Source organism: Apodemus sylvaticus, chromosome 4 (assembly GCF_947179515.1).
Source record: "Apodemus sylvaticus chromosome 4, mApoSyl1.1, whole genome shotgun sequence".
NCBI lineage: Eukaryota > Metazoa > Chordata > Mammalia > Rodentia > Muridae > Apodemus > Apodemus sylvaticus.
The window spans coordinates 59,394,618-59,406,068 of record NC_067475.1 but is presented as its reverse complement, the minus strand read 5'-3'; the positions used below and the strand labels follow the sequence as shown (position 1 = coordinate 59,406,068).

At 46.1% G+C, this 11,451-nt stretch overlaps 1 protein-coding gene across 3 annotated transcripts in view; it reads right to left on the bottom strand.

Annotated features, from left to right (window-relative positions):
- Window positions 1-5,609: 5,609 nt before the first annotated feature.
- The window catches only part of Lrig2 (leucine rich repeats and immunoglobulin like domains 2), a 59,753-nt gene continuing 53,911 nt past the window's right edge, over window positions 5,610-11,451 (bottom strand). For all 3 annotated transcript variants that reach the window (XM_052179580.1, XM_052179582.1, XM_052179581.1), the window contains one exon: window positions 5,610-9,599. In XM_052179580.1, coding sequence (XP_052035540.1) covers window positions 9,400-9,599 — 200 coding nt within the window. In that variant the 3' untranslated portion in view covers window positions 5,610-9,399. The remainder of the gene's footprint in view (window positions 9,600-11,451) is intronic.

The following is an 11,451-nucleotide window of genomic DNA, read 5'->3' as shown; positions in this document are numbered from 1 at the left end:
TAAAAATGACCAACTGGTCGTTTTTATTTCCTGGACCAAGGAAAGCAATGAGCAGAGTCAGCTGAGAGGTCTCCCTAAATTAAGGCCAGCCAAAGATAGAAATGTAGAAACATTCATAGCGGGAGGTGCGGGGTCCTCTGCAAACTTCTCCTGACCTCTGGGTACCTCTGCTGTGCTTGGGGAAACGTCAGGGAACAGTATACACTTGGCAGATAGACAGGTGACTCAGGGCTCAGAGGTGTGAGAGAAGGCTGGTGCTGGTGCCCACGAGGCAGCACACCTGCCAACATGATTCATGGCCTTCCCTCCAGATCTGCAACTTATTATGATTTTGTGTTTCTCCGAAAGTCAAATTTTCTCAACATCACATGCTTGAAATTTCACCTTAAGAGTCCCATTTTAGTAAGAGCAGCTTGTGTAGTCCCTGAGCCAGCCCCCACCCATGCCCTGACTCATGTAAAGGCCAAAGACACCCAGGCACAGCTATTCACTGTTGAGAATGCATTTCTTCTCTGCCCTTGCTGTTTCTGGCATAGGACCCAGATGCCTATGGAGCCTGCTCCAAAGGATAAATAATTCAAGCTACTGTCTCCACCTCCAATGCCAGCCACAGGTCCATTGTTTTCAAGACTGAGGGATTTCACACTGGCTTCGATGGAGCATTTAGAAAAGAAATAAACTGAAGCTACTCAGATCTTGGAGCAGGAGTGATTCGGCAGGTAAGATGTACTCTGCTCTTACATAGGACCTGAGAGTCAGTTCCCAGCACCCATATCACCTGTTTCAGGTGGCTCATAATTGCCTGTCACTCCAGCTCCAGGGGGAGACCTCTGACCTCTGATCTCACATACACATGTGCTGACATACATATACACATAACTACAAATAAAGATAGACTTTTAAACAACCCAACCTTGCACATATGTCTCAAGAGTTGGCCTGCTGTTAGTTTGTGTATGGGATTCTATTGTATCTGGTTTCTCCTTGGAAAAGGACAAAAAGGAGCTTAAAAGTACGCACTAAGCTAGGCATGGTGAAGCATACCTATAATCTCAGAACTCAGGGAGGCAGAGTCAAGCAGATCTGAGTTCTAGGGCAGCCTGATCTACATAGCAAACTCCAGGCCAACGAGAGCTATATGGTGCGACCTTGTCTAAATGAATACTTACTCTTGTGTGCTCTGAGTACTCCTTTTGTTCCTAGACTCACCCATGTTTGTGGCAGTTGGTTTGCTGCTTGCTGGCTTCAGTTTCTATACTTTTGTGATCCCTGGGGTGGGTCAGAAGAGGGGCATGCTAGCCAGTGTGTTCATCTGTTGGTTTCGTTTCTCCTCAGAAAAACTAAAAATGTTGAGCCCCCATGACGCTAATGAACTGGAGAGGGCCGGGGAGACGGCTCAGCAAAGTGTGAGGAACCAAGTTTGACTCCCTAGAACCCACTAAAACCAATGCAGTGCCTGTCATCCCAGCATTCCTACAGGGCGACGGAAGCAAAGACAGGAGCCTTCCCAGGAGCTCAGCCTGTACAACGGAAAAGCAAGGCACCTTTCTCAACAGGATGGAAGGTCTAGACTGACGCCCGAGGCTGTCCTGACTGTTACATACGCACCATAGCACATACCACAAATACCATATATCCATGCTCTCTCCTTGCTACACGGTGTGTGTGTGTGTGTGTGTGTGTAGAGAAAGAGAGAGAGAGAGAGAGAGAGAGAGAGAGAGAGAGAGAGAGAGAGAGAGAGAGAGAGAGAGAGAGAGAGATTAAAAACAACAAACCAAAAGCTAACAGGTAGCCATAGTGGCACATGACTTTAACTCCAGAGGCAGAAGCAGGTAGCTTCCTATGAATTCAATACCCGCCTGTGGTTTACACAGTGAATTCCAGGACATCCAGTGCTACATAATAGAGAGACCCTGTTTGAAAACAAAGCAAAACTAAACTAAACATAGAGGCATATGCCCGCCCACTCAGGAGTCAGAGCAGGATGACAGCACTGTGTACATAGTAAGTTTGAAGCTGGCCTGAACCGCATGAGACCCCATGAGCGAGAGAAAAAAAGAAAGAGAGAGAGAGGGAGAGAGAGGGGGGAGAGAGAGAAAGAAAACGAAAGAAAGAAAGAGAGAGAGAGAGAGAGAGAGAGAGAGAGAGAAGGGGGCGGGGACTAGGGAAGGAATGAAGGAAGAAACAAAACAAAAAAACAAAGAAAAACTGGTCAGAGCCTACTATCTTTCAGTAGACAGGGGCTTTGGAACACATGACCTTAGGCAAATCACATAATCTGGAATGAACTTTTAACTTACAAAAAGGAATCTGCCCAGCTTGGCTGGGCTGTTGGAAGACTATGTCTCTGAGGGCCACAGACTGGGTAAGGAATGGTTTTGAGTGGGCTGAAGAGATAGCTCAGAGCAAGTCGTTCTCTTCCAGAGGCCCCGAGTTCAGCTGCCAGCACCCACATCAGGCAGCCCCAGCTTCTGCCCTATGTGGGCACTGGTATGCATACTCATAAACAAAAAACAATCATTTAAAAAGAACTCATCTTATAGAGTTGAGAAGTGGGGAGACCTGGATTCTTCTAAGGGCTCTGGCCTGCACACAGCCTTCTCAGTGAGCTGACTCACAGCTTTCTGTCTAGGCTTAGTCTTTCTTAGCACCCCGGTCAAGTTAGGTCCTACTCTTTAAGGACATCATTTTACCTTAATCTCTCAAGGGCATCTTGAAATAGGATAATACCTATAATCCGAGGTCCTGGGGAATATGACGTCAACATTTCTACTTGTTAATTCTGTCAATAACGACTAAAAGAAAAAACAAAGGCTCTCCAGGCTCACATCATTTTCCCTTTAACATAACTTGCACTTCGAGACCCTTGCTGCAACTCCTGGGTCTACTGCTTGCTCATTATGTGACTTTGTTTTGCCTGTTTCTTTGAGTCAGGGTCTATGGAGCCCAGGCTGGCTTCAAACTCAACAGAACTGTGGCATGTGCCTCCCAAGTGCTGGGTTTGCCGGTATGAGATACAAGGCTCCATCATTTATAAATTACAGAAAATACCTCTAATAGGTAGGTGTATGGTAAACCGCTTAGGGTGGGGAGTACCTAACAGTATCTGGAAGGAGTGAGCACAATGGATTTACTATTGATTTCAAAACTTCCTCCCATCAGTAACTTGAGTAGTTCTTCATGTCTGCCTTGACAAATAGACTGCAATCTGGGAACTAAATGGATGCTGGAAAAATTTCCTGTTTTAAACATTTGTTCATTTAGGCTGGAGAGATGGCTCAGCAGTTAAGAATACTTGCTCTTCCAGAGAATGCTATTTCATAACCCAGCACTCCACATGTACACACACCCACACCCACACCCACACCCACACCCACACACACACACACACACGCTTGCGCGCGCTCGCGCACGCACGCACTACATGGTAGGGTACCTACAGACACCAGATCCTCTGGAACTAGAGTTATAAGCTATCTTGAGCTGTCTAATGTGGGTACTGGGAATCCAACCCAGGTCCTCTACAAGAACACTAAGTGCTCTTAATCTCTTTGTCATCTCACCAGCTCCAAGTCTGAGCTGTCAAGAAACGCTGGGTGAACAATGCAGCAGAGGTGGCAAATTCAACAGCTCCAACAGCCTCAGTTCAGCTGCTTCCACAAGCCACATGACTCCCACATTGGCAATCCCTGTCCCTTGAAGACTGACCTATGTATTTTCTTTTCCTTTAAGCCACCTTGTGATACAATTTCCCTGGTAACAAATTATAGGCTTCCCATCCCAGAGAGCATCGGCTAGAAACACAGCAGGCCTGGGAAGCCAATCTGCACTCATCGGGTAAGGAGCCAGCACAGGGGGAGGTGCTGGGCAGCAAAGTCCTTTCAGTTGCTGCTGGCCAGGGGTGGTTTTCAAGTTTCAAATATTTCATATCCCTGGATTAAAAGGAACCCTGAGCTGAGTACAACCAAGGCCCCAGTGACCCCAGTGGCACTGACAGTCAGAGGTAGCAATCCAGACAGCCAGACTATTCCAGGTCACACACTGTACTTGTTTCCTGTCCATAAGAAAGCATTACACATTCACATACATACATACATACACACACACACACATACACACACACACACAGAGAGAGAGAGAGAGAAACTGAGAAGTCAGACATGTTCATCAACTGACAAGAGCACCTACCTCTTGAATAGATCATAAAAAGCTTACACTTGTGCTATCTTTGTGTGTGCACTTTCATGTGTGTGGAGGCCAGACGATGACCTTGGATACCATTCCCTGAAAGTGGTCCTTTTCAACTCTGTTTTTAAAACAGGGTCTCTCACTCACCTGGGCCTCCCAGATGGGCTAGCCTGGTGGGTTCCACCTATGTCCACCCCACCTCAACAGAGTAGGGCTGGGAAGCACACCGCCAAGGGGGGCTTCTACACAGACACTGAGCCGCAAACTCGGCGCCACCCACCCACTCCTTTCTCTTTCTCTCTCTCTCTCTCCCTCCCTCCCTCCCTCCCTCCCTCTCTTTCTTTTTTGAGGTAGGGTGTCTAGCAGACTAGCCTCCAACTCAGCCTGGTCCTCCTGCCTGTGATTCTCAGGCACTGGGATTATTCTCATGGACCAATATACCCAGCCCGTACTTTTTCTTTTTCTTCAACATTCATTCCTAGTCCACAGCATGTAAGCATGCAGTACAGACAGTTCAGTACGAGGCCGTAAACTCTGAAATACCTTCTAGTGTAACAGTGTTTTTACAGGATGCTGCTAGAAGGCATTGGAGGCACCATGGCATTGGAGGTGGTTTTGCATTCTATTTTACAAGAGAACAAAGTGATAGTTGTTTTTCATCAGACTTTAGTAAAAATTTGTGAATCTTCTAATTCACTTTCACCCTGAGCATGACTAGTGGCTTCACCAGAGTGCTTCCCTAGATTGCAGTCAAGTCATGGAATTTGTGAACTCAGAACTATTAGGCCTCCAAGCAGATGACCCCAGTATGAGTCAGAACCTGGACTCAAATCCCACCTGTTTCTTGCTACTAGGCATATGGTTTCAGTGCAGCAGTTTCCTTAACCACAGAATGCAGATTAAAGCTGTCCGCCTGAGCTATACTCCCAGACTGCTGGGAGTCAGGTGAGTGCTTCCCAGAGTATGGCAAAGGTACACAATGAGATAGATTGCTGTGACAAGCCCAGTCCTCAAAGAGCCAACACCCCAGAGAGACCAAACCTCCGAGGTATAGAGCTACCAAGATAGAATACTGACATCCCTCAAACAGCAAGTTAACCAAACCGACTAGAAAATAGTTCTTAAGTTCCCCCTTGCAAAGAACACTTTGGTGACTCTCTTTTTGGTGAGCCCATTTGTCTCCCAGCACGTGGACCCCAGGAAGGGCAAGCAGGAGAGCACACAGTGCCTCACCACCCTCCCCCACCACCCGCCAGCACAGCTCCATTCCAGGGCATTGCCAGCTTCAGGCTCAATTAGGACTTGGTGAAAGCTAGAGAAAAGCAAGCACCTCATCTTAACTACTTGAAAAGTCCCCTCAAAGGGGCCCGAACCAGATACACTACTCATTCCTATACTTCAGGCAAGATAAGACCAGAGAATCATAATATCTTAGCTTTATTGACATTACAGAAGACAGGACGAACACATGCTCTATAAAATATACATTCTTATGTGAGAAAATATAAAGGATACCAGGAGAACAGCCACATGGAACAACTTGGCTTGTATTTCTCTTTAGAGGCGCCTTACACCAGGGCTGCTCAGCCCGACACCCTCTAATGGGCAAGAGAACAGAGTGGAGGGAGTAGAAGTCACTCAGGTGAAGAGGCCATCTCCAGCGCCAGGTGATACTTCAAGGGCACTCGGCCACCTGAAGATCAGCTCCTCTTTGAAAACAGTTATAGCTGCTACAAGATCACTTCACATCCAGCAGCAGGCACAGCAAGTCACGCTGCTCTTCACCCCGATTATCAGACTTGGAGGACAGTGTGCAGCCTAGAGGGAGAGGACCCAAACCCTAACCTACAGCGCTCCTACCTCCAGAGCACTTGCCCGCCCGGGCCTGATTCCTAGAACACCAGACACCAACCTCTCTCTCACCTCCCACCTTCTCACAAACCTACAAGTGATTCTTGAATATTCAGATGTTCCTACTACATCCTTACCTCAGACACTTGGTACTTCTGTCAACAAACCAGACAGATGTCCAAAAAGAATAAGAAAAAGAAAAAGAAAAAGAAAAAGAAAAAGAAAAGAAACTCTAGACTAACTGCTGTATATTTAATCATATTCCAAACAAAACACCCAAAGTAGGTGGGGAGCATACCTCCAAAATGGACAGGGAAAGAGATCTAACAGAAACAAACAGCTAAACTATTCATGGCCCCACTGTTTTTATAACCACCCATTAAGCTGAAAAACAGTTCAGCTGAGGCTGCAACTCTGAGGTAGAACTCTTGCCTGGTGTGCAGGAAGCTATAGGTGTAATCCCCAGGACTGCCAAAAGAAGGGGGAAAGACCCAAGTGGACTATATCTCACCCATGAAGAACAAATACGGGGCCTGAGTTGAGAGGGAGAACATGCACCCGGCATTCAGGGACCTGTAGGTTGAATCCAGCACTAGGGGAAACAGCCACGCTTACTTGTAGTGTGTTAGTGAATATCAAATCATGAGAAAAGGCCATCTTCACATACTTGATAAAACATAAAACTGAATGCTGTAATACCGATAACACTCTAGCTGGCTCCATAGGCAAGAATAAAAATTAATCAAGTCAGACATATCTAGTCTCCACATTTGGGAAAGAGAGACAAGAGATTGAGAGTTCAAGGCCAGTGGTTGCTAAAAAAATAATCAAGAGTAAAGACATATAATACAACATATACTTAAAGTGTTTGTCAATGGCATTTATGTCTGAAGTACAGTGATTGTTTTGGTTTATGTTTTGTTTTTCAGAAAAAAATGATGCCATAATTTCATGTTTTTATAGCTGTGAACAGAGAGAAGATTCCTTTGTTAACTAAACAGACACTAGTCCTATGGCTAGGAGGACAGAGACCATGGTCAAACGTGTAACCAAGTTCTCTACAGTAAGAATCTACTGTTGTTATTTTAGGAGCAGAGGCAGGCTCTTCTCATCCGTAAAGGGTTCCTAATCAGTTACTTAAGCAAGCCAGGGATCTGGAAGGGCAGGTCAACATTTTACCAACCCTCAGGAGATCAAAGTGACACCCCAGCAGACGAGCCATTGCAGGAGCTTGGAGGTGATGTCTTGGGTAAGGTGTTTCTAGAGGATCAGGTCAGGGCCTGCTCTCTACCGACTACCTGTGCTGTCTGTGGGAGCGCAGAGCTCTGACCACAGACCAAGTGGGATGCCCGAGCTGCTGAACACTTCCATCCTGAGCCTTCTGTGAGCAGCTTCAGGACAAAAGATGACTTTTCAATTCAGATGTGAGCTTCTGTTTACTGACAGTTTAGAAGTGAACATTTTTTTTCCTCTCCTGAGCAAGTCTTAGCTGTTAAGTCTTGTATTGGCAAGATAAATACAGCTCAAGTTAGAGCAAGCAGTGTCACCCTTGATCTAGCTAACAGTTCACAGAGGCAGCTCTTTATTGAAGTGGCACAATCCTCTTTGGTTCCTGGAGGGAGCTGGAGAGCAGCTTAGAGCAGCTAATAAACAGTCCCTCCATCAGCACAAATCAGACGCGGCCAGCAAGAGCAGTGCCAAGAGAGCAGGCTCTTGACTCCTAGTCATGCCAGTAAAACAACTGGAATACAGCCTAAAAGGAAGCAAGCATACAGTCTAAACAGATGAGAACACTATAAACTTTAAATGTTCAAGGTGGAAATGAAGAAACATCATAGTTTAACCAAAAGAGAAAGTTTAAAAAGTAAACAGTGGAGCTGTCTGAGGAAGAAAATTTAGGTTTGAAAAAAAGCATGGGAGAAAAAATGTCAGAAATTCACCTGAACTTTCTGACAAAAGCTAAGAAACTGTGAGTTTGGAACTCTAGATATATGCAGTTACTTATAAACAGACACCTTTAAAAGTTGAGAGTCATCTAGCAGGAAGCTGGCACTATACTCAGGACAGACTAAAAGCAAATGACATTTCATTAGTGTTAACATTCTTTGTTTACATAAAGCTTTTTGCTATCAAAAATTCAGAAAACTGTTTGGCTTAAATAATACTTGTATAAAGAAAGAACCACACTAAATCGACAGAGTACAGGAATGTCTGTGTGATCTACTCCCAAGAGCACACTTCCCTTCTTAATATGCTACATTCTCGAAGGAGATAAAAACAGAGTAAACATAAAAAGGAACAATCTTTGGTTTCCTTGTCATCAAAGCATTTTGCTGAAATAAGTCATCTTCTGTGCTCACAGGGCTGTGGCAACACTGCTGGGCTCTGGAGGAGCAAGACGAGATGATCACCTGGCACTTGCAAAGAGACGGCAAGTATGAGATGCACAGAACTTGAAGCAGGCAGTTAATTATACCAAGAGTGAGTCTATGAGCGCACAATCACTAAGTACCCTGCCTCTATACATACACCTGTGACACACAATTTTAGAACTTTAAACAGAGTTTGCAGACCTAACTACACTAAGTTATGTAAAATCTGTGATCTTGGGAAGCTGTTGCCCATACAGTAACCAGACAGACATTATATATAATTTGGGCATATCAAAAATATTTACACTGTATCCAACACACAAGGTCAATGAGTAGAAAAATTATTTATAAATGCACATATATTTACAATGACATCTCCAGTTATAGAGACAAAAGAAACCCACAATACACACACACACACACACACACACACACACACACACACGAATACAAAAGCCTTTGATCTGGTACTACCAGTTGGTGAAACTTGGATTCTAGCTGAAGACCTTGAGTATCAAAGCCTCAGCGCCTCTTCTCTGTTCCCACCACTGGAGAATCCTTGTTATAGTTATGAAAGCTCAGATGTCTCTGCTCCGTGCTTGGAAAGCAAAGTAGAATATCAAAGCAGAGACACTTTCTCAGGACCATTCTGAGGACTGGAACAATCCAGTGGGCTAAGCAGCAATGACTCCTCCTAACAGGCAGTGGACGCCTGGGCACAGCCCTGTGGGAATCGGGAAGGGCACCTGCCCATATCGTCTTCTGCCAGGGCTGTGCACTTTCAACGTGGTACACATTTCTGTGGTACACTCTGTCAGCCACTACCTTCTCTTCGCCAGATGTAAGCCCAAACACACATCAGGGCTATGCTGATATGGTCAGATATTAGCTGGAGCAAAGGGAAATGCAAATGCTGACTTTTCTTCTCAATTCTGAGGTAGTAAGTTAACTAACTTGAGTCTCTGCTCAAACTTCCTCTGGACGGGCCTCATGTGCCCTCAGTACTATCTTGAATGTTCCGAGTCCGACTAAAACCAAAAGCATGGTCATGTAACCTGTGGCAAGGCACAGGTGAAGAGCAGTCTGGATCCCTCTCTGCCGGCTGTGGCGACTCAACGACAGGCTGTGGGGGGAAGGGAAGAAGGCCCAGTTCTCTGTTCGTGTTCCACAGAGGCCGCTGAAATATTTCTGAGAATGAGAATAAGACAAGAAACATCATCAGTGATAGCTGGAATTTCAAAATTAATTTCCTAAGGCCTGACTGATATGCATTGCCCCCAAATGTGTATGGGTGTTCTGTCTGCATGTGTGTCCCTGATATGCATTCCCCCAAATGTGTATGGGTGTTCTGTCTGCATATGTGTCCCTGATATGCATTCCCCCAAATGTGTATGGGTGTTCTGTCTGCATGTGTGTCTGTCTGGTGGCTGAAGAAGCCAGAAAAGGGTACTGGAGCTCCTGGAACGGAGTTACAGATGGTTGTGAGTTGCCATGTGGCTGGTGGGAATGAAACCCAGGTTCTCTGTAAAAGCCACACATGCCCTTTACCCCTTGGCCATCTCTTCAGCCCCCAGTATCCTTCAAATCCTACCCAATCCTCAAAAGAAATTCAGATGCCCAGCGTCTTGATAAAGACATGAAGAGCACAATGCTAACATTAAAAACAACAAAATAGAAACTGGAACCACAAACTACCAGGTCTTTATGGTCAACAAACCTAACAAGCTGATTTCTGAAGTCATGCTGTTCCTTTTCACCTGTCATTTTAGCACTTTTCTCTGCAAAGAATTGTACTGGCTAGTTTTATGTCAACTTGACACAGGCTGAAGTTATTGGAAGGGATCTCAATTAAGAAAATGCCTTGATGAGATTAGGCTGTAACTGCCTCTCAACCAGCTGCAGCACCCAGGAGAGCAGGCTGAGAGGGGGTGGTATGGCCGTGATGCCCTCCCGCACCATGCCCCTCACCACCTGCAGCAGTTAGGACAGATGATGGCCCTGGGGCCATGAGAACTGGTACTCCACTTGCCTGAACAGCAGAGCTGGCCCTGGTGGTCCCCTCACCCTTGTCAACTGTGGCAGTTGGAAGAGCTGGCCCCAAGGGCATGAGAGTTGAAAAGCTGGCCCTATCTCCTCATTGGCCAGAGCACTCAGAAGAGTGGGTCCTGTACCTTGCCTGGGTGACACAGTGGAGCCAGCCCTGAGGATGTGAGAGTGGGAGAGCTGACCCAGTCAGTCCCTGACAGGCTGCGGCACTTTGGAAGCGTGGGCCCCATGCTCTGACTGGCAGCACAGTGCAGCTGGCTCTGGAGGTATGGGTGAGCTGGTCCTGAGGGCATGAAAACCGGATAGCAGCCCCTGCCTCCTGCCAATGGCAGCACTGGGTGGCCTAGCTAGAGCAGTGCTGCACAGCCTGCCCTGGTGGTGCCAGTGCAGGAGAGCTGGCAGGCTCGCCAACTCAGCGACCACCCAGGCCCAGATCCAGGATTTTGAGCTGGTCCACCCCAAAATCTACCCCATCTGTAAATTATTGAAGCATGTGAAAGGGCCAGTCCTACAGATCCAAAACGGCAAGATTTTCATGATACAGGGCAATAACCAGAAAGAGATCCAGTGAGGATCAAATATTAATGATGTCACAGAAGACAGAGATCTCAAACCAGATCACTGACTCACTGCAACGAACATTCGCAAGTGAAGATGTGTGGACAGAGAGATACACTGTGGGACACACTGTGACATACTTAGAGCTTCCATGATGAGATGTGTTCTATGCTTTGTTTTTTTCTGTGGGGGTGTGTTTTATTGCAGGGATGAAGGACAGATCTGAGTGGATGGGGGAATGAGTGGGACTGGGATACAGTACGTGAAACTTTCAAAGAACCAATAAAAAGTTAAAAAAAAAAAAAGATTGGGCTATAAGCAAGTCTGTATGGCATTTTCTTTAGTGATTGATAGCAGAGGGCCCAGAGCACTGTGGGTGACCCTGGGCAGATGGTCCTGGGTTCTATAAAAAGCAAGCTGAGCAAGCCATGAGGAG